Genomic DNA, 27,587 nt, shown 5'->3' on the forward strand with positions numbered 1-27,587 from the left:
TAGCAATAATTTTCATTGTTACTGCATTTAATGAAATCCACACTGGAAACAACACACTTGTCATGAACCACAAGTACGGAAATTACAGAGCAACCATCCAGTGCACAAGACACAGCTACGATCAGGTAGGAAAACAAGTTAGTAATCACACCAGTGCAAGTCACAATATTTTGAACTCAAGTATTTATACAGGAAGAGATTCTGATGTCACAGACCAGCTGATGGAAGTCACCATGACTCCTGAGAAGAGGCACCAGATCCCGACTTTCTGTACCTGGCCAACTCGTTGCAAATGTGCCCATCACCACAGAATCCTCTTCTCCCTTTGGAGAATATAGCCTGTCCTGAATTTCAACATGACCCCTGTAAAACTCTGTTCACCGTGACCTGCAGGGATGCAGCACAACTTTCCCAGAACTCAGACTGCAGTCCTGTAGTGCCCAATAAAATAACTTCTTCCTCTGAAAACACTGTCATTTCCAGTGTACACAAGTGCTATCAGAATCCCAAAAGCCCAGCAAGAAAAACAAACAGCTGAAACACAAAGTGTAGTTACTTTCTGAATCTCTTGGTTTTCGTTACACTCACCCTGAAGAACTAACAAATCAAACCTCTCCCTGATATTCACAGCACTAGCTGATGTTTCTGGAGCTCACAATGATAAACTCCTCAGAACACAAGGTCCTTATAGCACAAATGAGTGAAATGTTCAATACCTTTGGCAGGAGATACTTTTCTGATTATTGGGAATAACTAGAGATACTTGGCATTGAATATTGATACGACACCCACGGGTCTAATAAGCAGCCCTGGATAACATTTCACAAGACCAGGGCTCTAGCTGAACGAGCCAGATTCAACCACATGCCTTAATCTTTGCGAAAGGACTGTGATTCAGGCAGAAACACCCAAATTTTAGCTATGGCACCACTGCAGCTCAACCCTTCTCAGAACTTCTCAGTCAACCCTTTCATCTCACACTGGAGCCCAGGCAGGAGTGCACCACCCCCTTTCCAAACAAATTACCTGACACCTAAACCAGCTGCCCTCCTCAGTACCTTCCCGATAAAAATGCCTTTGTGAGGCCAGACCTCTTCATGTCTGTAAACCTGCAGAGGCAGCAAGATTTAATCATCAGAGCTTAAAGGAGTGCTTTTGCTATCTTCCTTTTCTCTGTTTAATGACCCTGCAGGACAGCAATTAATGGAACACGTGGACTCCCCTCCCCAGAACAGCCAACCCTCAGCTTTACCTTTCAGCCTTTCTGCAGAGCTTTTATGTTTCATGGGAACCCTCCGGTGGTTTTCCAAGTTTAATGGATGAATCATTTATCTGCTCCTTTACCAACCTGCCCACACACAGACATTCCCCAAGATGGCAAGAGCTTTATTCTAGCGTTATTTGCATTGGGTTTACACTCTGCTAATTCACTGATTTAGGCAGAGGGGGCTGCCCAGACAGTGGAAAAACCTTAAGAGATCGAGACCTCTCCTGGATTTAGGGATAACTGTCCTCACCCACACCAGCAAAAGCTGCTTCAGATACCAAATGCAAGTGAGACAAGAAAGCTGAGAGATGTTCTAACACATTTTTTGGCTGAGAAGACCCTTTAACCAAGGCCTTCAAAAACATTATTCATGCTGCATTATAAGAGCAGAAAACCTTTGGAAACCTTCAGAGGTTTGGCACAGGCATCTCTGAAACCACATTCCTTTCCAATGCCATTCACCAAGATTTGTGATCACAAACACAAATATTCACCACACTGACCATACCTGAGGAGAGGTATGGTGTTCACTGGATTTCAGAGAAAGCTGGAAAGCACACTGCTCAGCCTCAGGGAGCAGATATCCATTAGGAGCGACACAGGTACCAGTGATCTTGCCTTGGAGCAGGAGAATGCACTAAAAGCCCACCTGAAGTTCTTTCCAGCCCTGTTTTTCTAAGCTTTTATGATAAAACACGAGGATCTAAGACCTCAGCAAAGCAGGAGATAAAAGAAATTCCCTGTCTCTTTGACATCTGCTCTTTGTTCAGCGTGACATCCTCCATGCCATTAATGACTCCTCCCTTTCAGCAAACCATCACTTCCCTGGATGACAGGACATTAATAAATCCTCTCCATCCAACAAGACATGAGGAGTGCCTTAATTAACTGGAGCAGAGGAAGCAGGGTATCATCTCCATGTTTACTCTACTTTGATATGGTAACAGCCACATTCCAGAGAGCTTCTCCCCAACACTCCCCAGAGCCCGGGCTGCTGCTGAATGCAGATCTCAAACACAGCTCTTTCCTGCAATCCTATTTCTCTAGTTAAATATGGAGTTTGGGATATTCAGTCCAAATCAGACCATCATTCCTGAATGCTGATTCCCAAATCCAGGCAGCTAATTCATCATCTGTTTATAGACATCACTGCCTGGTGCTGAAAGTCTACATGCTCACACACACACATGGAATTACATGGGCTTGATTACTCAAAGTAAGATATATTAGGACAGCTGTTAAGAGGAAAGGCAGGGGAAGAGCTGGCCAGGTGGATCTGAGAGAGGGATTCCAGTTGGGGATTGGACTGGATTGGACTGGATGAGTGATGGGAAGAATACAGAAGCGTGGCATAATTCAAATTTAGTGAACAAGGCAGAAGGAGAAATGGGAAGAGGTTAGGGAGTGAGAAGAGACAGAAAAATAGCAAATGGAGATAATATAGGTTTTCCAGAAGGCTTCAGGAAAGATGACTCTGATCTCATAGGCAGCAGGGAGTCACTTCTGAGGGAGGCAGGGGTCAAGGAGGGCAGGAGATAAGATCAGAAGGGAAGATGAGCTCCCTGAGAATGTCTGTGTGTACTTACTGCTGGAGAAAAATGGACCTCCAGCCCTGGGCCCTCAGCCTCCAGTCTCTGGCATCATGGGTTCACTTGAGGAATTACTGAACAAGTCTGAGGGCATGGAATAATTCAGGCAGGGATGTGTGGGCAAAACCTGGCACTGAGCATAATGGAGGGACAGCTGTTGGAACTGGTATAGAAAAAAGGGATGGAAATCAGCAAGATACAAGACAATGAGAGGAAAATACACAGGCACAGGGGTCAAGGTTGTTCAGGGATATCTCACACCAGAAAGGAATCAGATATGGCAGAAGTCAGCAGAGATCTGATGCTTTTGAAAGGCTACAGGAACATGTGACTGAGAACTCAAAGAAAACATTACCAACAACTGTGAAACCAAGCTGCAAACCAGGATTTGGATCCTGGCCCTCAAAAGTCACCTCTGCCTGGGGCTCAAAGGCATTTGGATTTGAGTATCTTGTGTTGGACTCGTTGTGTTCAGTGGGGGAACCTGCAAGTCCTTTCTACAGACTGCTGTAGAGCTAAGCAGGATCTTCCCTTCCCACATCCATGGAAACATCAGCACCACAATGCCCAAAGGCAGCAGCAGGACTCAGCACTGAATTCAGGGTTTGTGGAGCTGTGTGAGTGGCTGTCTTTCACTACAGTGGCTGCAGCACAAAGGGTAAAAATGACTCCACATCTCTCAACTGCTGGATGGCTCAACAAGAGGCGAGAGCTCCACCTGCTCCAGCTCTAAACAGCCTTTATGACTCTCACCCTTCCCTTTCCCAGATGTTATTAAAAATCAATATTTCAGTATTTTCATTTTGACCTGTCCTGTCTGGTGGAAGAGGCCTGAACTCAAGAGTTGCCTCAGTGTCCCCTAAGCTGCATCTTTCAGGAAATAAATACCTCACCAAAAAAAGAGAAAAATGTAACAACTTTGCCATCGGAAAGAAAAGTGCTTGAGGGCTCCCATGCCCCATTCCCACCACTCTGCCACCTGCCTATGTCAGTCTGCCAACACCTGTCCTCAGGATGGATTTGCACCTGCATGTTACCATCTTCCAAGAGATGGAAAAGCAACCTTGGCACTGCATGCAATAGCTGCAGCTTTGAAAACTGTGTAAGATTCCCAAACCATCTCTGGGGATATTTTCATCTTTCTTTTTCAGATGAGTTCTGCGACTTCCACTTTTGGATTTGTCAGTTTGTCCCTGCAACTCATCTGAGCCACCTGCTTCAACAGAGGGCCTGAATTCAGAGAGAAGGAAGAAAAATAGGAAGAGCCTTTCATGAGACTGCTAAACAAAGAAGAACATGGAATTCAGCAGCAGGGATCCTGGAGCCTTTAAATTCCTCACTATCTCCCTTCCAGAATGAAGAGACAAGGTCAGACTTGGCAATAAATCAGAAGAAATATTTGGAGTCTCTGTACCAAACAGCATCTGCTTTAAGAGCGAGCAGTCAGGGTCCAGCATTCAGTTCCAGTTTTTCCCTTCCTGTAGCTGCAAACACTAAGAATCTCATGAAGCTTTGCAAATAAATTAAAAGATTCTTTTAACAGTTCCAAGAGCTTTCCTAAGCCATGCCTATCTCACCCTGCTGTGGTGTTGGTCAGCGGTAGGTTCAAGAACAAGGATCTGTCCTGCAGTGGTTAAACAATGGTCAGTAATGTACAGTGAACAATATTTCAGTGTCTGGAGAGTGTCAGCCCAGTCTGCTGAATGTTTTGGAGATGGCTGAACACCTGTGCTGCTGATGAATGGCATTCTTCCACAGCTCCCCACTAAATTCTTTCCATGTTCTTACAGAATGACTAAGCAATCGTTACTCTCAAAACCTGAATGAATCTATACTTTTGAAACATGTTAAAATTTAAAGTGTATTTTATTTTTAGGTGCTGTTTGCATGTCAAAACTGTTCTCCTGGCAACATCAGAGCAGCTCAGGTGACCTGCGGGGAAGGCAGGCCAGCAAATGGGATGATGCACAGTAATCAAACTCCAAACAGATGCTTTTCCAAATTGCTCCTGTGGTACTTCTCATCTGCAGCTCCCACATCCTGACTTCCAGGGCTGCTGAAGCTCCTGCCTTCACTTTGGCAAGCTGCCAGCCAGCACTGATAAACTTATGTAGCAATTCCTGGTTCAGCCCTTCTGTTTTAATTCTTTGCTGAGTGCTGATTTAGCCCCACGGCCTGACTTGACAAGGCTGACAAACCCAGGGGCTGCACCTGATAAGGTTAATAGGGTTGAGTTACTCTGTTAAGTCAGAACTTGGGTTGAAAAGCTGGTCCTCAGCACCTCCACCCTAGCTGATACTTCTGCTGCCAGACGTGGGGAGTGAAAATGATCCTTCCATGTCAGTGGGCAGTGCCATGGCTCTGCTCCTCTCTTCACACACTACCAACAGTCAGCACATTTGTTTTGGCAGAGCACAACAGCATGGTGGAAAGGGAGGTGAAAATAAATTTAAAAAATCCCTAAACTTACTGCCAAATTAATGGCTTGATTTCCTAGAGATTACCACTTCCACTTGGGGCTCCTGATGTAAACATGGGTGATGCAATCTTTCCCTCAGTGGCAGTATCAGAGGGAGAGGGCTCCTTCCTCTATTTAGTTTCCTAATTTTCAGAAAACTTCTGAAAGCCTAATATTTCTGAGCTTGATATCCTCAAATTTGATTCAAATTGGTCGATGGGTTTTAAAAATATTAGGGAACAACCATCACTGGGGGAGACAGACACAAGCACAAAGCACACACAAGGCACAGACGCACTGACCAAACCAGGTTAAACTATTTGGGTTATGATTAACCCCAAGGGCCTCTCCTCTGGGTTCCCAAACAGAGCTGTCCATCCTGGCTTCCACTCCCCAGGAAGGGAATGACCCACAGGGTAGTTTATGCCGACACAAACACATCACAGCATCAGCCTGACTGAAGAGAAGCAGTGGCTAATTTCAGAGGTAATTTGACTGGAGATATTTTTAGTATGTCCTAAATCTAGTTTTTTAAGTACCTCTCTCTCTAGACTACTCAAAAATAAAATGTCACCTTTAAAGCCACACCAGCTACAGAGAAATTCTCACTATGAAAAGGAGCAGCCTGAGCTTTTCTCACACTTAAAAAGAAATCTCTCATGTTCAAACTTGAGCTTCTGTGAAAGAAAACACAAATTTGGATGAATGTCACTGAGCTCCTTGTGATGACTGACACCAGACAGAGTCCCTGGTGCCTCACAGACACAAGTCAAGGCACAGTCCCAGTCCTGAGGCCTTTATGGACTGAACTCAGAAGTGACAGCCCAAGAGGCTCACAGGGACAGCACTGATGTGTCACAGGATCCTGCAGGAGCCAGGGGACATTTTCATGCACATGTGTTCACGTTACTGCTCCAGGGCTTTGTGCTGAAGTTCTCCCAACAAGGACAGAACTGCCTCTTCTAGTCCCATGTTTTTCTGCATAAAACACCCCCAGGACATGCAGGAGCTTCTCAATACCTGCCTGGGTGACACTTCGAGTTCTGAGCCAAATCAGTGTCTCCCTGACTGAGAACACTGTCCTGGTCTGCAGCATGGTTTGCAGGCTTTCCTCCCTGCCAAACCCCACTCAGGATGTGACTCCTGGAGGGAATTTGCAGCAGGAACAGCTGCACTTCCCAGCTACGCAGCTTGGGTATTTTTGAACCAGCCTGCCTGGGAGCCCAGTGGCAGTGGCCTGGCAACTGCCATGTAATGAGAAGTATTTCCCAACAAAGCCACCTGGTCAAAGATAACATAATCAGCATCCCCACAGAACAAGCTGGATGTGTATTACAACTGCTCTAACAGTACCAGCTACCAAAATCACCACAGGCTTGATCAAAGTCTCACTGGAACCATAAGATTATTACCCCTGTCTTTGGAAAAGGTGCATGAAATCATCTTTTACTCAGTTTCCACCCCCAGAAGGTTGGCCTTTGTCTTTTTTACTGAAGTGTAAAGCCAGAAAGCTTTATTTATCTCAGTGTTCAGATTATGCTGTGGCTCACAGACACCAGTGCATGGGTGGGTCTCCTGCACCTCTGTAAACACATCAGTGCATTGAACAAAATCCTGGCTACAGCAGTCAAGAGCTGGGGTTCTTCATCATGGGAAGAGCCAAATGCTCTCAGAATCCAGATCTTTTCTCTGAGCCAGCAGCATCACACCCTTCCCAGCTCCTCAGCTGCAGAGAGACAACCCAGAGAATGCCAACACAAGAGGGCTGTGCCAGGAACCTCTGCCCCTGACTTGGCTCCACAGAGGGAGAAGAAGATCTCCACAGAAGATCCAAGTGAGACAGATAACCCATAGAAAGAAATCTGGGGCAAATCAGAGAACATCATGGAAGAAGGAATTAGATACCAGGAGGAAGAAACATGAAACTGAAACGTAGTTATTGGACTCTGGTGAGGCAACAGACATTGCTGAAAGGAAACGACAAAGCTTAGAACTTCAGTAGTCCTTAAGCAGCACTTTCGTGTTGCAGGATTCCAGGATTCCCTCAGGAAAGCATCTCCACTTCATATGCTACTGAAGTATGTGGTGCACAAAGTCAGGCAGAAATCACAGGGAAAACCATCTGGAAGGACAGAGCAGCTCCAGTGAACAACGCTGCCCTTCTGAACTCCGAGTCAACAGACACTTGGAAGAGTCATCAAAGGGATTAGAAGGAGCCCCAATACTTCCCCAGGAGTCAGGACACCGGTTGAGAGAGCTGTAGTCAGGAATTTCATCCACTATTGGATCCAGACAAGACCAAGCTGGAGACAACATTTTCCTTCTGACTGACAGAGCCAGAAAAGCAAACAAACTGGAGCACGCAAGATAAGAAACATGAGTGCACAGGTTTCTTAAACAGATGTATAAAATATAAATTCTAAATAGAAATCTAACTTCAGTCTTCTATTTTCCTGTCATTTCAAGAACAACAAAGTCTGATTAGACTGATGGACTAGTTTTCAATAAATAAAAACATCAACACAGAGTTTCCTAACTCACTGGCCAGTCCTTTTACAAGTAACTGCAGTGTTTACACTGTTTGTCTGCTACAGCACAAATATTGCTGTACATGCTGGAGCTTGATGGATGGTATTACTAAAACCAACAAGCAGATCCTTAGCAGAACATTCATGTGTACCCAGCAGTCCAGTTATGGCCAGGCAGAGCCTCAGTGCAAACAGCTCAGGCAAAGCAGCCACACAAAAATGTATGACACAACCACACAAAACCAACAAATGCCTTCAACCTGCTGACTGCTCATGACCACCAACCAAAGTAGGAATACAAGGCTAATTCCAAGCTAAGCAAACACAGAAATCCTTCACATTCTACAAATCATGCTGAAAGAGTACAGGAGGGGAAAGATATTTGATGGGTTGAGTTTAGGGGTTTTACTATTACTATTTTGGTAATTTCAATGTATTTCTATCAGCTGATCTAAAAGGAAAAAAGAGTTGTCAAACTAATCCAGACAAAAATCTCGCAGATTATAGGATTCTGAACCTGAAATTTGAAAACCTATATAGCAGAACCCTTGTGTCCAAATAAAATTCCAAGGAATTCCACTTCTGTTCTAGGGACAGTTTATACACAAATACACACACACAAATGTACGCATACACACCCCTCAGAGATAATTATGCTAAAATTTCACTATCTGTGGTCACCTTCCTATCTAAATTGGCAAGAACTTGATGAAGAAACCCCAGTATTTTCTACAAGGAAGATCTGGTCAAATCCACACATGTAAAATTCAAAGTACCCTGCCATGCATTTAGAGACACTAATTTATTTCCAGAATGTGTCTGTGCATTCTTGGGTCAGCTCAAAATTTCATCACCTTCCCCACAGCACCTGCCACTAATATTTCCAGCCATGGAATGAGCTTGTAGTGGATCACAGCTGGCTGGAGCACACTCCCTACTGCATTTTCAGCACACTGGTAAACACAAAACATTTTCAGTGTCTGGTAAACACAGGGAACATTTTCAGTGGTGCAAAGTACTGTTACATACCCAATTCCTATTTGCATTATGCAGAGCACAATCCCAGCTGAAAAGCCTGGAGTTTGTGCTGAGGCAGTGGGAGAATTGTTAAATAAAACCCAACAACATTCCAAGGATTTAAAGCGACTTTCAGTCTATTGAGTGCACTTGGTGTAGCAAAATCCTGCCAGGACCAGACACACTGCAAAATGGGTTAGGTATAATACCAGGTCATGTTACCAGATGATTAACCAAAGCTGGGAAAAACACAGTTCAAATGAAAAAAAAACTCAGTACAGGTCAAACTCCCTTTTTGGGGAGGGGGGGAAAGTTTTATGCACACTTCCCAGTGTGGTTTTCTTGGTTATCACCAGTAAAATCTCATCTCTACATTATTTAAAACGCGCTCTCACAATTGCATTTAGTCTTGGCAGCTGCAAGACAAAAGAAATGTAAAGGTACAGTAGGCAACTGTCCTTCATTTCCTTCCTTTACTCTTACATATCCTGTGTGCAACTGGAATGCTTCTTTTTGATTATCCAGGGGAGCAAATGCTACAATGAATGCAATCATGCCTTATTACCCTACATGTCTGCAGCCTATTGCACAGCTAAGTACAGATGTTTTTACACAGCTTGGTTTTTTAGCTACAGGGTCTGTAAAACAATAGGAATGATCTGAAATGTTTTCAAGCCAGCAAAGGATAAAGGCACTGTAAAGCAGTCAACTGGATAAAAGCCATCTATGTCTGACAGGAGAAGAAAAACCTCAGAGGTTTCTCAATTATAAACACGTCAGCTTTCTGCAAGTGCTGCAGTCTGCAGCAAACTGACCAGGAATGTGTAAACAGAGGGGAAAATAAGGACCGAGGAGTGGAAAGAAGGAACACAAACCTCTGGCCTGTTGAAGGGTTTAACCACTATTTTACTGACCTGAAGAACTGGCTGGTGCCCAAGGAAGTGGAGCTGCCTCTGGTAGCCTTGCCTGTAGCTGGGGGTTGGGCTGAGATTCAGCCTGCAGCCAGCTCTGTCCTTGGGCTTGTCCCTTCCCATCTCCAGGCTTCACTCCCCCACCAGCACCATGGGGATCACAGTTCTGATCTCTTTGGTAAAGAGCTTTGGATTTTACTGAGGAAAAGCCCTGTTTACAAGTTCATTTCTCTCTCCTCTCAATACATTCTTTTTTTACAAATAAAATACAATGCAAAAACCCCTCAATGTATTGTTTCATGGCACGGGTCTGTCGGGAGGGAACTGGGAATTAATGGGTAAGGCGCCGGGCTGGAAATCAGGATGTGCAAAATCATTCCATGTTCTTGGATGAGAACCAGTGAGAAATGGTTTTTATGAGTCCCATCTTCCCCGGTCCACCTGGCCTGAAGCGTGTCATAGCAGAAAATCCTGCTTTCTGCTGCAGAGAGCCTGGGATTGGCATTCCCAGCCCAGAGGGGTTATTTATAGAGCACTGACAGCAGGTCTGACACTGTGGAAAACAAACACTATTTATCTTTCCATAACCTTTTATAATAAAAGGGGAAGGAAGAAGCAGGGTGAGCTGTGAAAGCAGAACTGATGATTTTATTTGTTTTATGATCATTCTGATGAGAATCCCCCAGAGAAACAAACCCTCAGCAAGGGGAAGTGATGGAGCTGGAGTGTGAAGCAGTGCAGCAAGCATGGAAAATCTCCATTTACATGGATGAGGGAAGAGACAACAGCAGAAATACTACAAACCCCAGAAGACACTAATCGTTGTCCACAGACCAAATATAACGAGCTTGTTCTGCTCGTGTCTGCCTCAAAGGCTTCTCAGCCTCACTCACACAGTAGCCAGGAGCAGTTCCAGAGCTTTTCCTGACAGTTGTTTGGCAGTGTGGGCTTAGCTGGACATCAATTAGGCTCCTGCTTCTCTATTTGCAAACACAATGACCCCTTTCCGAGATAAACAGAAGAGGTTTCTTTAGATCATCATTAAATGTTGCTTAGCCATAAGCAAAGCCTTGGTTCTCAAGCAGTGTCCCACAAATCTTCTCTAATTTAGAAAACAATTGAGGCACAAAGCTGTCTAGGACATAAAACTATAATTCAGAAGTTCTAGCAAAGTGTATTCAGGAGAACCAAAACCCTAAGAACTGCCTGTCACACAAAAGGAAATATTAAAATATTATACTTCTGATTGTTTTTTCTCCATGCCAGCATGAAAAATGTAGTGAATTGCTTCTGAAGGACACCATCCTGTAAATTCACTGGGAGTTGTTAGTTACAACAGTCATAACAAGTCCTTTTCCCCTAGAAAAGTGACTGCATGCCAAAGCCCCAGACACAGGAAGAGGGTGAGGGGTAAAAAGATGGGGAAAGGAACATCTCATGCAGGTATCTGCCCTTTAAGCTATGAGACCAAAATTCCCAGGTGCTTTGTGTACATGTCTATATAATTTCACACAGACAGAAATGGCCCTGGAGTGGAACGCAGGACGTGTTTGCACCTGCACCAGTCAAGCTGCACAATGATTTAGCACATAAAGTGATTTATGAGATGGAGTTAAAATGAAAGAATAAAATCAGAGCATCAGAATAAATATCAGCAAAGTCATGGCAAATATTTTCCCTCATGACTTACTCCTTTTAACAAAGGCAGCAGAAAGGAGATTATTTACCCACCAGTTAGAGACTAGGCTAGGATTTGGGCTGGAGTCCTGGATTCCTGACGGGAAAGGACCATAGTTCTGGAAGCCAGCGAGTTTTCTGAAGAAAGCCGGGCTGGATGGGGCTGGAGCAACCTGGTCTAGTGGAAAATGTCCCATGGCAGAGGGTTGGAGTGAGCTGGGCTTTAATGGGCCCAAACCATTTTAGAATTCTATAACTCTATGAAGATACATTTCACTCAAACAGTAATCAGCACCACCCTGTACAATGCTGAGATGTGATGGCCTGGAGAATATTTACTCAGTAATATCTTGCCCGGTAAAGTACTATGGGTTCTTTCCACAGCATTTTAGACAGTTGTCCACCAGCATTTATCAAAACATATCCCCATGAACCATTAATAAAACCATGGGAGAAGGTAAAGCTTTCAAGCTAAAATCAGCTTAAACATCCTGCACCAGCTTTGGAGTGAGCCACAACAAAGACAAAAGCTCTGTCAAAGTCTAAGGGTCAGGAGGGAGCAATCAACAAGAAAAGCAAGATTTAGGATGGGCAGAGACACACTAGCATACACAAGCAGGGTGGGAAGTTGATGGGAACATTTTGGACACGTTGCCCTACAGCTGAAAACGACTATGAACATATTTCAGCATGCCAGCTTAAATACCTATAAGCATTCATTACCAATAGCAGTTTGATGGAGGACACAAAAGGCCAGGTACAGAGCAGGAAGTGTGTTATTCCTCCCTGCTGACAGTGTTTAGTTCCAGCTCCCTGAGAACAAGCTTCAAACACACACCACACTGCAAGGCCGCTGTTTTATCTGCTGGGATGGGTGAGGATGACAGACAGACAGATAAATAATGGGAAAATAAAAGGGCCTGAAACACATTTTGAGGCTGCAAAAGGAGAATGATGTATGGAGGAGAACTAATGAGGAACTGCTGGAGGTTTAATGAAGACTAAAGTGGCGTAAACGTAGGGAAATTCCATGACCTCGGTGGGCACGTCCTGCGGTCTGAGTGACGGAAAACAGACTCTCCAGGGCCTCTGGGAACAGCAGCCTCTGGGTGTCCAGGCCCAGCTGAACAAAGAGAACACGAAGGAGCAAAACTGAGCAAGAGCTCCTATGAGCTCTGAACTAACCCCAAAGAGAACCAGGGGAAAAGGAAAGGGAAGGGAGTCAATCATGAGAGCAACTGAGGGTCTACGAGACCTCAGTACTGGGAACTGGAAACATGGGAGAGGGAACAATGACAAACATAGAGAAAACCTGTAACTAATCCTCCCTCTACTAAACACCTGCATTTGTTTTAATTACCCAAGTTAATTCTTTCACCCAAGACATCAGAGAGAAAATGAAAAAAGTTGAGTTTACTGTAAGTTGACAGCACTCACAGATTGATAAATTCCCAAAGAGAAGACTGATCAACCACCTAGTTTCTACAAAAAGTCCTTGCAACAGGACATATGAGCTCCCAACTAAGGACATCACCTCGTGTTTGGCTACTGTGTCTTTTCCAGATAGATAGACATTTTTCAGCCAAGGAGATCAAGAATCCACCAGTGCCCTCAGTACATGGAATGAATAAAGACAAAAACCTAAACAAGACTCCTGAGCTGCAAAACAAACCCAAAGGCAAATGAAATTCAAATGCTCTACTTTCCTTTACAATAAAACCAGAATGTAAGCCTTTATAAGACGATAGGAGGGTTGCATGTCTCAGACAATGTCTAGAAACATGACCAGGATCCTGACCCCAGCGAAACCACCATCAAGATTCTGAGTCTGGTGTAAGTAGGATTTTCCTCTGGTCTTTACTGCACAGTGAGGCAGCCTGGCTGAAGCCACATCCCCAAAACAAGAAAAGGAAAAGCACATGCAGGACACTGAATGAGGCAGAGCAAGGGTTACAGCAGCAGGAATTCCTGATTACCTGAGGGGCTGTGCTTATCCCATTTGAGATTATCCCTATTGAGATTTATGCAATCTCATATTACACTCGCTTGGCACACTGATTTTTTGTGGGAATCTGGAAGAGGAGGGATTGCTAGCTGGTGAAAAGAAATTGGAAGGCTGTGGTGGGTAGGGTCGGGCCCGGGAGATGGTAGCAAGGAATATGCCCAATAGCATAGTTCAGCACTGTCTCGGTTGTGCAGCCCAGCATTTAATCCCAAGCAACCAAAAGGCAAGGGAAAAACTCTTCCACTGCACTGGACCACAGATCCCTTTGGTTTCCTAAAGCCAACAGCCTGACTCCATTGCCCTGCAGAGCCACAAGTGACAGAAATTTGCAGTGCTGTGAGGCCCCTTTCTTTCTCAAACACCAAATCAACTCAATGGTGTTTCTTTAAGGGACGTTTTAACCTCCAGTATGTTCATTTTAATGTATTAAGCTGTGTTTGGGTTTGGTCCGAAGGACAGTCCCAGCAAGGCTTTTGCTAAAGCCAGGCATTGCTGCTCTAATGAATTGTTTTAAGCAGCAGGTATTTCTATTTATTCTGGCATCAAATAAAAACCCGCCCTGGAATATACAGAAACATTCAACATGAACCACTATGGAAAATGTTTTTAATGTGAGAATTCCTTTTCCACTCAGAGCAAACCAGCTAGTCTTTGCCCTTTCCTTGGGGATGAATTCTCTGTTGTGACACTGGTAGGGGACTGGAAACAAATACAACACAGGGAGGAAGATTTAAATGAACAGTACAGGCGGGATGACCAGAATTGTCTCCTGCTGTGGACAGGCCACCCAGATGTGGCAAATGGCCAAGGAAAAGGTAAAAATGTCCCTTATTCAGGTGTTTCACATAGAATAAAAAAAGCCTACTTGGAGACACAGTCCCTCGTTTGCCAAACCTGGGCATATTTGGAAATGCTTTACTGCGATAAACAGCCAGGAGATGGGAACGTTTTTCTCGAAACACTGATTCACTGATTCTGTGGAAAGAGTCTGGAAAACTATGTTTCTCAATCACCTCACTCTGTTCTTGTTTTTCTCCAGGCAGCTATTCCTTCAGCTCAGCCTGCCCCTCTGCAGTACACACACTCTGCTTTCTTTTCCCCGACATCAAGCCACAGAGGAGCACATGTGACCACAGCAGAGGTAAAGTCATTTTTAACCAGGGCAATTTAAGGATATTTAAGACACATTCTCATTTTCCATTTCCCAATTCCACACTGCCCCCAATTTTATTATTAGCTGAATACAGGGAAGCTTCAGCTTGGATCTGGGGTAACATGTACACCAAGGAATGAAGGCCAAGCTTTGCCCTGAAATATGCAGGATCATTCCTAACTAACCGTAAAGCTGCTTATTTGGCACTGGCAGTGGAAATATTGAACGAAAGGGGCATTCTCAATCTGCTTATGTCACAGAAAGGTTGGATTCTGACAGTGTGCAAGGCTCCAAGCTGCAGCCTGATATTAATAGTGAGACATTAAACTCGCAATTTGGCTGGCTCTGAGGCAGCTCCCTTGGAACACAGATTTTTCTGCAGGAAACGGCAGCTCTAGTTGGAGTCACAGCACGAGGGATGAGCCCAAAGCAGACTCTGGAATTTTGACTGGTGTGTGATGAGACTGTGTCACACAAAAAGAACCCTCCTGCTCAAACTGCAGAGTGAATCAGAGGTCCCACAGCAGAAGTTGTTGGAACACGACTGTTCCACACAGGAATATTGTTTTCCTTCCGTCCACCTCCTTTGGAATTCATCCATTCCCAGGCCTAACTTACCCAACCAAGTGGGGCCATGAGCATTAACAAACTATTTCTTACACAAACGTGGTTCTGTTCCGTGGTGCAGACAGTGGAGTATCACCCCACCAAGACATACCTACACATTTTCCCCATTTTTGAGCTTGTTTCTGCAATTATGTAACCTTCCACACTACCCTGGCAGCCGGGCCAAGAAAATTTGAACCAAGTCCCCAGAGCAACTGGTTTCAGTGAGGGACCCCTGCCAGAATACAAATACAAACCTCCTGCTGCTGTTTCTCGCTGTGTCTGCATGGCAGGCAAAGATTCCAGACAGGTTTTTCAATATGGATCTTTCAAAGTACAAATGAACACCTCTTAGGAGCCATTTAAACTTCGTAATCCCACTTCCGAACAACAGCTGGGGCTCAAGGCTTCCACCAGGGGAAGTTTTGCTTCCTTATTTCTCACAATGTAAAGAAAATCAAGGCACTGTCACTGAAAATAACATTACCTACAGCACTCTGAGTCCTCTTATTTCAGTACATAAAATCCAACAGATTTCTTACAGTCTCTTGAACATGACTAAGCAACATTAGATTCTGGACTTGTATTGCATCACACCCCAAGAACACCACACTCTTTATAGGAGACCTCCCTAAGCCATGCAATCTCCTGTAGCTTTGCACTCAAAATCCTCATTTCACAGAGGTAGACAGAAGCATTCAGAATGCAAGTGACTTGCCAAATGTCACACAATGAGTCAGTGCCAGAGCTGGGAATAGAAATCAGGAGTCTAAGAGTCCAGATACTCTGCCTTATATAGAGCAGCAGCCTGGTTTAGGAGAGAGGCTCCTCACTGAATTTACAGGATGGCAGCACTGGCACTGTAAGGGCCAACCTCAGCCATAAGCAGGTGTAGAAACACACATGCATCTGCTGAGATCATGTTCTTCATCCATTCAAGTGTAAAGCAAGAAATGAAAGCAAGTTGCTGAGAACTTTGGGGAGTGCGACAACCTCAGCACCACCGTCAAGACCAAACGTGATGTCACTCGCTGGAGTCACTTCTTGCTTTCACAGGCAGTCCTGCTGATTTGGAGAGGAGTATCTGGGAGCTGGAGTGAGAAACAGGAATCTGGCAACAGCAGAGATGGTTGAAACACCAAGATAAACCTTCATAAGCCAATATGGAGGATCAATGGGCATCCACCTGTCTCAATTGTTGCATTCATATTAAGCCCAAGTCACAGCCGCACTACACTGCTGCTCTTATCACCCAGGTATGTGCACAGGGCAGAGAATGGTGGCTATTCTCTACAACTGACACCTCTTTCTCGCTATTCTGACAAACGAGGAAGATTGGAGAATCTTCTGCATGGTTAAAATTTAGTACTACCAACACTGATCACTTTCTCAAACCAGCTGCATGCCACAAAAGAACACTTACTAATTTATTCTTCTGCTGCCTACATGAAAAAAATGTAAATGGCACAACAAGGACAAATGGGGCACAGAAAATGTGTAAGTGAAGGTATAAGTGCTTTGTTGCCACATAATCAAAGTGTCAGGGGAGAAGGTAGGAAAAGCAGGATTGAAGAGAGCAAAGAGGCCAGACTAGTTTTGTCCCAGGAACATTCACCCTTCTAAGTATCTTGGAAAACTATCCTGGAAAGAGTAACAAGTGAGTTTAACCTTCATTGCTGTGATCTTCTACTTTCTCCACTGCAGCCACAGCCTGCAGTAATTTGCAGCACAAGAAATAACTCGGGTATTGTAAGAACAGAGAAGTCATAAAAATATTTCCTTAGTCATGCTGTCTCTGGTAATATAATTCCCTGAATAGAGATCTTCAACAATACTCTCCTTAAATATGGAAAGAGATCTGACTTTAGTCAGCATGTGTCTTCCATCAGCTTCTCTCTCTTTTTTTTTTTTTTTTTTTTTAAACTGCTTTATTGTATCTTACCACAGACACCTCCAGGTGCAGGTACACAGTGTAAAAACCTTCCTCAGTGGAAGTGTGTTTTCCATTGGACACAGAATAAATGCATTGTGAGGGATTCCAAATAGAAAAAACTTGGACACAGAGGCCAGCCCTTGCTCATGTGTATGTATCGTCCAGATCTGCATTTCCTTCTTTCACCTGATCCCCACACCAGGGAGGAAAGGACCTGCATTCCAAGATGAGCTTTCCACAGGGCTCCTGCTGAAGGCACTTCCCTCCCTGCTCTGCATTGTCCACTGTCAACATAACCCCTGCAAGTGTCTCCCTGAACACTGGAGTGTAAGAAAAGCTGAAAATTAGGATCCATCCCAAATTTACACAGAATGGAGGATAATTGGACCACTTGACTTTGAGGCAAATCTTAAAAAAAATCACGCCATCATCACAGAGAGGATGTTGGGCAGTGCCTCCAAACACTGCTGCTTCTGTGGGGATTAAAAAAAACCCAGGAGAACACAGTCAAGGTTACTGCTACCTGAGTGAAATAAATAAATAAAGTATTTAATGTGTGGGATGTAAGGACCCTGTGTATGCGGGCTTTGGATACGAGTAAAGGCAGTTAGGAAGTAGGAGGAGCAGGAGGCTGAAAAGAAGATTTAACTTGGCTTTCCTACAATGAGGTATTCTTCTCCAGCTTCTGAGTGCCAGCTTGATCTGGCAATGCCACACAGGTTCTTACAATGGGAAATACACTCCTTAGTTAGCAAATTCTTGTTTGAGGTGAGAGAGAACTGAAAGGAACATCATACAGACACACCACAAGGCAGTTTCTTCTGTGTCCATTCCATAGCAGAAATACTTAAGAATAGTTCCTGAACCCAGAGACCTCCAGGGCTTAGAAGGGGTTAAAATTTAATGGATTATTTATAGTTCATACTCTGCTCAGCTAATCCATATTTGCATCACAGAACAGCAAAACCAACATTACAGCAAACCAAAGAGTGAAAGATTGTCCAGAACACTCCTCTTAGCATAGAGGCGGCTATCAAAATACCCTCCCCTGCTTCTTGGACTTACCCACAGTGTCACAAGGCTCGTCTTTGTGCACGCAGAAATCTGTCCTAGAAAGAAAAACAGAACAGAAGTGAAATGTATCCTGTGCCTCCAGACTCCAGGCTAGGAAAAAGCAGTGGTGCATGACTCACATATGGGTGTTGAGGTCTGGGGATTTTTTAAGGCTGCTGTGCAGTCTACACGATGACAACACAGATAGCACCACTGATTGCTATTGAGATTACAGGCAATTGTATGAATCAGCCCCATATACCACAGTCCAACTTAATAGACTTAAGATTTAGCACCTAAAAGAGCCCTGCCTTAGTCTGTGATGTCACACTTATTCCACAACTAGATTAAAACTGAAGCTCTTCTTTTCACAAGAGAACTGTAACAAAAAGGAGCAGACACCCTGTGATGCACCCTAAAAGACAGTGGGAGTAGAAGAAGTGTGAGGCACAGCCTGAAGGCACAGAACTAATAATGTGTACCCAGAAATTCTCAATTCTTCAGGTTTTTCCTTCTTCTTCCACTAGAATAGAAAAGAACATGAAAAAAGCAGGACTAAACAGAGAAAGACAGATGTGACATGGAAGAAGAAAGAGAATTTCAGGATTTGCCAGGTAACAGGTAAATTGGCTTCAGCAAAATTGATCATAGTCAGATTTGCCATTTTATGGCTTGAATCCAACACAGAGAGATTCAAGAGACTCCATTTGGTTCTCCACATCTCATCAAGGCAGGAGAAGACACTACAGATGCCACTGGCACCCACAAATAAATGAGGGATCCATGGAGCTGTATTAAACAGAAACAGAATAAAAGCCTTGAAGCTCACCATCAAAGCACTGACACTTCCTGTGAGAAGATTTTATACATGAGATTACTCATGACAGAAAAACAAGTGTGTGAGGGAAAGTATTTTATAACTAAATTAATAGCTTGAATACATTTCAATAAGCACTTAGACCTAAACTTCTAGGAGCTCTCTTCACCAGGGCTGCTTTGCAGTGCAATCCACAATAAAGAGGAGCTGGAGAGAAACATCACATGTGCTAAAACATTTCAGAAGTTCCTTAACCCAAGAGAACCTGAGGAACTGTAGTCTCTATCACCATGGCTTTCCTCACCCTGGGACGAGGCAAGAGAATCCTGTTAGTACATTTGGAGTGTGCCATTTGAAATGCCTGAGTCCCCATGGGATTTGGAGTTTAAGAGTCTGGCAGGAGGAAAATCAAAAATACTCAGAGAAAGAAAAATACTTAGAAAAAGAAAATACTTAAATATAAAAATAGATAAATATTAAAAGTGCTCTTTCCTTGAAGAAAGTTATGAAACTAAGGTTTATAGGAAAAGGGATTTAAGGCCCAGGACTGTGGCTGATGAATCCAGACCCTCCACACCAAACTCCTATGAAAGTCACAAATCAAGCTGTCAAGGGCTTGGAAGGAGAGCACAAACAGCCATTACCAGCTCTTGTTAAGCAGACATTGAAAATCAACCATGCTTCAGTGCAGAAAAACCATAACAACCATCAAAGTGTTAAAAAATCAGACAGGAACCAAACAAAAATCGGAAGCTACGACCACACACCAGCCCCAGCTTTCATTTTTCACTGCAGCCTAACTGTGTCTCGACACCTTGGCATTCCAGCCCTTCCAAGGAAGACTAATGACAGTCTCCTGACGGAGCTGGCACCAGCGCGGCTGCTCGACTTCCCAGAGCCAGCTTGACAGAGGTTTATTTAAGGACTTATTATGTTATATAAACTGGTAAATCAAACAGATGCTTTTCTTGTGACAACAGATAGCTGAACTATTAGTGGATGGCAGGAGGCCACAGCTAGAAAAGCCTCTCTCTCTCCAGAGCCTGTCCAGCCCTGCAAATAACGCACAAAAAAATTCAGCTCCTTGCGCTGTCCCACAACAAAAGGTGGCTGGCACTTTCTGGCAGCTCCACAGAGGAATTACCACCATGCCATTAAATAATGGGTCTGTAAATGATCCAGCACAACTTCCAGGCTCTCCTACTGAGGTAGAATAACCCTTGTGTGTGAAGAGTGCTGTGATGCTGTTTGGTCAGGGAAGGGCTTGAAGCACATCAGCAGCAGAACTGAACATCACTGGCAATTCAAGTATAAAACCTGTTCAGCGCATCCTTAAAACTATCATAAACACAAGTCCAAGAAACTCCATCTTCTATTCAAATATATGTAAGAAAATTCCAGGATTTAAACCATCTGGACCATTGCAAATATTGTACCCCAAAACTCCGTGGCCAAACAGAAAAGCACATCCAGACCTTTAGTCACAAAGAAGCTTGGTCTCAGTCTTCTTCCAAAGGCAAGGAGACACCTCATCACAAAACCCATTACCGAAACTCGTACAGTCCTACAGCCTGGAAGGGTGTTAAGAATGATCTGTCTCACCTGTGGCTCAGTCACAGCAGTGATTTAAATGGCTCCATCCTGGCACCTGAAACTGATCTGCTTTTAAAAAAGTTTCAATCACAGGTGTCTCTGGCACATTTTTGAGCTCAACTGCACCTATATTTTTGAAGTGAGAGCTTGACATGACTGATACTATAATGATACTCAACAATATAGAAAAGGTATTTTAATATTCATTGCATGTGCAAAGGTCTCTTATCACAGAGACACAGTTCTATTAGCAGAATTTTTTACAGAGCTTTGTTGGAATAAAACTCTTTCTCCAGGAGCTGCAGTTCAAATCCAACATCTGACCTTATCACATGAGGTCTTGGACAATATATTGAAATCACAGCTCTAGCTGTGAACCAGTTTTACTCTTCACTTTTTAGCCACTGACTGAATCAAGCCAGACACAAGTTCTCATCCTGGGACCTGTGAAATTCTCAGTCATTATCATGTGTGGTACCCAGCAGAGGGTTTCCATTAGCAGAGTACAACAATTCTCAAAAAAATGACGAGTCAGTTGTTTTGTTCAATAAAAATAGCGAGAAGAGCTCAGAACTCCTCTACAGTCACTCTTCCATCTGGCACCCACCAACTGGAAAAAAATACCTAACTATGCTAAGCTAAACTCTGCAATTCAAGTCCTTCCTGTGAGACAGAAGGAAAGTAGTTGAACTGTGCAACAGGAATAAGAAGTATTCTATTAAATGGCCATTCCCAGCATCCTTCAAATGACATCTTTCGTCCAGTCTAACCCTGCAGGGTCATAAAGCTAAAGGACAGAGGAAACTGGTACAGTCCAGAACCTGCCAAAATAAACTTTCCACATCCATAGGTGCATTTAGTAGCACTATGTGCCCAGTTTCCTTGATGCACAGTGAATTCCTCCATTTGCCCATTTAATGGGAAGGCAAAGGGCTGGAGAAATGTGGAATGGAGGAACAGGCTGCAAATGGAACAACTACACCACTGTGTCAGGAAAAAACAAGTCTTTGCTTAAAGACAGCTCTGAATCCTGTTCCTGTCAGTGTTGGGACATTCTTTGCTCTGCTATCACATCACCTATAGTCTAATAGGTGACCCAAACACATCCAGCCAGGAGCTGGGACAACATCAATGTGCCTGAAGATTTCCCAGAGAATGCAAAAGACAGAGGGAGAATGTGTTTCAAATGAGACATGCTTCTAAAATCACTAAGATACAGATTCTGCAGACAGAAGTTATTCTGGTCAGCTGCCTGTTAAAATATGAAGTACACTATCCAAAGATGCCAGAGATCTGAATTTCTGCAAGTTCAAAACCAGGATTTGAATGAGAAAAGTCTGATGATTATAGAGACCACAACACTATATTCAGACCTTCAGGGCTGTGGCAGATTATTCCCACTGTCTCATTTATTTACTGAGCAGGACAAAGGTGCACCTTATTTCACAGGCACAGTGTGTCTCTTACCTGGAACTCAGGTGGATACTATTAAAATCCCACAGGAGGGATATTTGCCACCTGAGTAATCCACTTTTGCATACAAATGAGGGTATGGGAAACATCACTTAGAGGTGAAGTTTCAAAAGGCAAGCATGCCTTGATGTTTCAAATGAACCCAGCCAGATTGGAACCAGTGGGATTTCTTCAGAGCTTGACCCCAAAGAATCTGTTTCTAGTCCTTAAAGCAGCTGCAGCTGCTGAAAATTCAGCTTCTGCTTTTTCTGGCACAATTGCTTGTGCTGGACATGGTGTTGCTCCCATATCCTCTACCACTGGTCCATCTGTACAGTCTGGGGAGGGTCCAGGGACACACACACACACAGTTCCAATGCCAAGAGGAGAAAAAATCATTTCCCTGGCACAGGAATGGGTCTGCTGGGCCAGAAGTCTTCCAAACAATGCGGCATCCTCCATGAGGCAGAAGCAGGATGGGTTAAGGATGACAGGACACAGCAAGAAAGAAGGAAAGACTCCAAGTACATACTGCTGGCCTAGCCAGCAGGAAAAACGCTGCTCCAATGCACAGCCACGTGCTTTCTGGCCTGAACTTTCTCACCAAAGCTGAATCTAGTTTCTAACCCAACCAAACCTGTACCTTCTCAGCTATTCCCACTGCAAAACCCTGCAAATCCATTGAACAATTCCTCCTACAAATTCTTTCTACAGTTCTTCCTCAGATGCCTGAGTCCAACTCAGTTAGCCTGACATTATGCATTCAATTTTGAAGGCTGCAGAGAGTCTGCAGAGATGAAATGCTCTGCTCATTCCCCCCGCCCCGCGCTTGGAGCCCATCAGAAGAGATTCTCTCTGCCTCACTTGTCATGCAGGACAACTGGATGGCCAGATGAGTTTAACAAAAATGTTCGTTATTTATTTAGGCCCTGATCCAATGGAGCACATGCTTAACTATAACCAGGATGTTCAGCCTGTTGACTTCAAAGGAACTATTCCCCCTGTCTAAACTGTTAAGTATCTGCACAAGTGCTTGGTGGACTCCAGTGAATAGAGGAGGGAGCAGGGTTTGGGGGAGCTGCACACACATCTGTGGAGGAGCTTTCTCAGGAACTCTGCTGGCCTCATGCCCTGCTCACCAGCTCTTTGACTGAAAACTCACCAGAATGCCATGGATAGTTTGTATTGGGGTTGTTAACACAAATCTAACACAAGAGATTATTACAATCAGCATGGTAGTTTATGCAAAAACATGTATTTCTACTTAAATTGTTGGCAGAGAAAATAGGTGAAAGAGGTGAGTAATACTGAACTGCAATACAGGTATTTCCTGTCTCAAACTGGGGAAGAAGGGGTAGGAAGTAGTGTTTTACTAGCCCCATGAGCATCCATATCACACCATAATTTTGTGCTCACTTTAATTATTCAGAGATCACTTCTGTAATAATCAATACTTCATTTACATCTTAAAGGATGCAAAAAACTTAAAACACCATAGATTTGCTAATCAAAATTTGTGGTAACTGTGGGGAACACGGGACTTGCATTGTATTGTGAGGTTGAGCTCAGGTAGTTAGAGGAAAAAAGACTGTTGTCCCTACAACACCCTTTTTCTTGCTTTATCTGATGTGTTTGACACATCAGTAAGTTCAGAGCTCCAGGATGCAAAGAATTTTGCTCAAGTATTTCTAAAAAGATCATTTCACATCTGAAATAAATGCAGGAGTTTTCAAATACACAAACCAATGAGGAATGACACCCCTCCTCTACCCCAGTTGTGATAGAGGAGAGGTGTTAAAGTGGTTATTTCCTCGGGCAAAGAGAGAGCAAATTAATTTAGTTTGTGGTATTTCTCTCCCCCTTTCCTTAGGAGATAACTCCCTCCCCACTGCTGACGCACTGTCTGCTCCTCTCAGACTGCTCAGTTGAGTAATCCCTAATTGCACACAGAGCACCTGAGCTCAGCTGTGTTCTCAGTTCCACACCTTCTTTCTCCTAGGAAGGAGGGCTCCAAAACCTCCCTTTTTTTCCACTCCTACCAGCTGGTGTAAGAAAACTTCCTGTGCTACAGCCACATCCTGATCCTGACTGTGACACAGAAGAGTGACCATGACTGTGACACTTCGGCTCAAGAGGAAAGATGCCTTTGTACAATCTTGTTAAGAATGTACAAAAGACAGATCACTTTCATCAGAGGCATCTGAACAGCAAATGTATCATCTTTTTCTTAGATTTCTGCTTGACCAGATAACCCCATCACTGACCATGGGCATTATTAGATGTAGTACACTGATAAACCAGACCTTCCCATACCTGGTCACAAAAACAGCAGCATCCACAGGAGGGGTGTCATCCCTGGCACCAGGAACCTGGTTGTTACCAAGGTATTTTGCCCCACCATATTCTTCATTTTGCCACTGACAGAAGCTCTCCAGAGATCTCTCTCCATGATGCCCAATGGACAACTTCGCCTTTGGGGGGGAGAAAAAAGGAGATATAAAAGGAGAAATATCAGCCACAGTCTTTAGATAAAGCATCAGACCTCTCTGTAACAGTTAACTCCTGAGACTGGTTTGCAGCTACAAGCAGACAGATTTACCAGGAAGGATAAATAAAAGGATTCTGATTCCTTTCACTCCTACAGCCCCTGTACTTCCCACCTTTAATACTGCCACTTTTAATGGTGAACTGGAACAGGCAACTCCTCACAGTTTGTGATGCTGAGGCCAGACCTGTCCCACATCCCCCTCCCACCCTGTGGGACACCACAATGCAATTCCAGGAGCAGGGGAGAAAGGAGTTGGAACTCACAGGGCGATTGTGAAGCAGGACTAGTTTGGTGACTCGAATGTTGACTTTAATTCCCAGGCTTTGATGCTGGAACATGTTGTACACCTGTCAAAAAGCAAAGAAAACATCCAGAGTGTATTAGTGGCAATACCAAGACCTAGTAATAGTTGAAGAAACTAATTGTGACTAAAGTTAGACACTTGTCCTAAAAACTGACACAAAAAACTCCCATAAAAGGATTGTGCTACTACACTCAGTAAAATAAAGACTTTTTAAGAGTTACTGTGGAAAGGATAGAAATATTCCAAAGGAACTCTAAACATAAAGTCTCAGGAGCACGGACATACGTTACGAAGCATCCAACTAACATGGATCTTCAGCATTTAAATATCAGAGCTATCTGAATGCAAGATGAAATAATGGTGTGTTTTAGACTTCAGGAAATAGAATGGAAAAGCAATTTCCCTCTGTTATTTTCATATCTTATATAAGAGAATAGTAATAAGGCAGCACATAATGACACAAGCCTCAGGAAATACAAAAATAGCACCGGAAACTACCTTACTACTTTCTCCAGATTTTGCATTCCAGCTCAGATACTTCACCTCATTTTTATAGGTTAGAATATAAGATCTTAATTGATGCCAGAATTTGATTCCACCCATTTCTCTGTGTACAAATGTTTTAACTAGACAGTATCAAGAAAGGTGAGGGAAGAGTTTATCTTAAAAAGGTGTAAAATGCCACATAAAAGATCTTGGGTGAATATTGTATCCCCTGCTTAATAAAAAAAACCAAAATCAAGACCAGTGAAGAGAGACTCCTGACAAATGGGAGGAAGGTTTGGCCCCAGGTAAGCAATATTCCTTCCTCACAGCTCGTTTGGCTACAAGCATCACCCAGGCTCAGTAACTTCCTACAGCAAACCCGAGACACGAGCAGATCTTGCACATTATGTTTTCAACGCTTGGTATTTTTCCTACTTGTGCAAATACTCAGGAATGTGCTCAGTGGAAGAGTGCTCTGAAACTCTCCAGTGCTTGGGGTTGGATTTAAGCACACACGTAAATGTTTCCTACAATTTAGGCACAGATTGCAAGACAGAGCTACTCAGTGTTTGACCCAGTGACCTTCAGCTGAGCACAATGAGCCATTTATCTTCCCTGGGGCTGGTGTACAAGTGCACACAAGGGCTGGCACTATTTGCTTAGCCTGGGGATGTGTTGGTAGAGCAGTTCAGGCCTCTCACTACAGACCTGGTGGGGATAAACTTGACACTTGCAGAGAAGGGCTCCAACCAATGACCTGTTTAAGTGGAGACCTGGACCTTCAGCTGGGAGGGTCACTGGGGAACCAGGCTGAGGGAGTCAACCCCTGCTGCACCACTGCAGAGGCTGACAGACACTTCCCTGGGATGGCTGGATGGATGGCTGGATGGATGTCTTTGGTGTCCCAGCTCTCCACTAGCTCTGGCCATCCCATGAAGTTCCCACTCATGAAAGGAGGATAAGTCCAGCAAACAGGTCCTTATCACTGAGCCTGGTGGTGCTGGTGCTTGGCTTCCCATCAGAGCAGACAAGCTGCCTCCAGACCTGGCACGGACACATCCAAACACCACCAACTTCCAAAGGGTGTTTTCCCTGGCAAAACTTGCACACCAAGCACCAGCTGCTGGAGAGCTCAGGATGCAATCTTGAAAGCTGTCAGCCCTTCCTCCTTTTCTCTTGTGCCCTCTGTCCTACGGATAACTCTGACTGCACTTTTATTCCCATCCACTAGTGATCTCAGAAGAGCTCAAGCAGCAGCAATTGGACACTAAACAAAAAAAAAAAGCCACTGGGAGTGCAAGAGGCTCCACTTTGCCTGTTTATGCAAGCTTTGTTTGCTTATTTTCTTAAATGAAGCCCAAAGGAGCCCCACACTGATGGCAGTTTGTGTTGCCTAGCAGGAACATTAACCTTTCCCTCAGAGAGGGAGATCACTTAACAGTTACAGACAACACACACTTGACTTGGAGAAAATTTAATTTGCCAATTAAAATAATCTATATACAGAGAAAAAAAAAGATAAAACAACACCTTCCTCTCACCTCATCTTTACTCCTGCATTCCTGACTCCTTCCCCCTCACCCAGAGCCATGCAGGTGGATGGGGAATGGGGACTGTCCTCAGCCTGTAACAGCTCTCTCTGCTGCTCCTTCCTCCTCACACTCTTTTCCCTGTTGCAGTATGGATCCCCTCCATGGGCTGCAATTCCTGTCAGGAGAGCCTACTCCAGCATGGGCTCTTCTCCTCAGGTCACAATGTTCTTCAGGAAACAGCCACCTGCCCCACCATGGTCTCCCCACAGGCTGGAGGGCAACCTCTGCTCCAGCACCTGGAGCTCCTCATCCTCCTGCTCTGACCTGGGTGCTCACATGGATTTTTTCCCCACTTTTTTCCACGATGCAGCTTTTTCCCCTCTTCTGAAGATGTTTTCGCAGAGGCACCCCAGCTCTCCTGACAGGCTCTGCTGTGTCCTGCAGTTAGGGCTGGGACCATCTGCATCCGGCAAGGGGCAGCTCCAGGTCTCAGCCCCACTGCCAGCTGCACCCACACACTGTCCTTTCAGAGGGAAACTCCTCTGGGATCATGGGCTTTAAGGCTAGAAGGAATCCCAAGGAGAAGGCAAACAGACTTTTAAATGGTTTGAATAAAAAAACATGAGTCTGATACAGCTCAGGTTGTTCACAGCTGATG

General features: G+C 44.2%; 1 protein-coding gene across 1 annotated transcript in view; it reads right to left on the reverse strand.

The window, feature by feature from the left end:
* Positions 1 to 27,587, reverse strand: part of ADAMTS17 (ADAM metallopeptidase with thrombospondin type 1 motif 17) — a gene marked incomplete at both ends in the record, with an annotated part of 152,857 nt that overhangs the window by 97,774 nt on the left and 27,496 nt on the right. The window contains 3 exons of the mRNA XM_082291026.1: positions 18,210 to 18,253; positions 24,373 to 24,530; positions 24,871 to 24,954. Coding sequence (XP_082147152.1) covers positions 18,210 to 18,253; positions 24,373 to 24,530; positions 24,871 to 24,954 — 286 coding nt within the window. The remainder of the gene's footprint in view (positions 1 to 18,209; positions 18,254 to 24,372; positions 24,531 to 24,870; positions 24,955 to 27,587) is intronic.

Source organism: Coloeus monedula, assembly GCF_965178545.1.
Source record: "Coloeus monedula genome assembly, chromosome: 14".
Classification (NCBI taxonomy): Eukaryota; Metazoa; Chordata; class Aves; order Passeriformes; family Corvidae; genus Coloeus; species Coloeus monedula.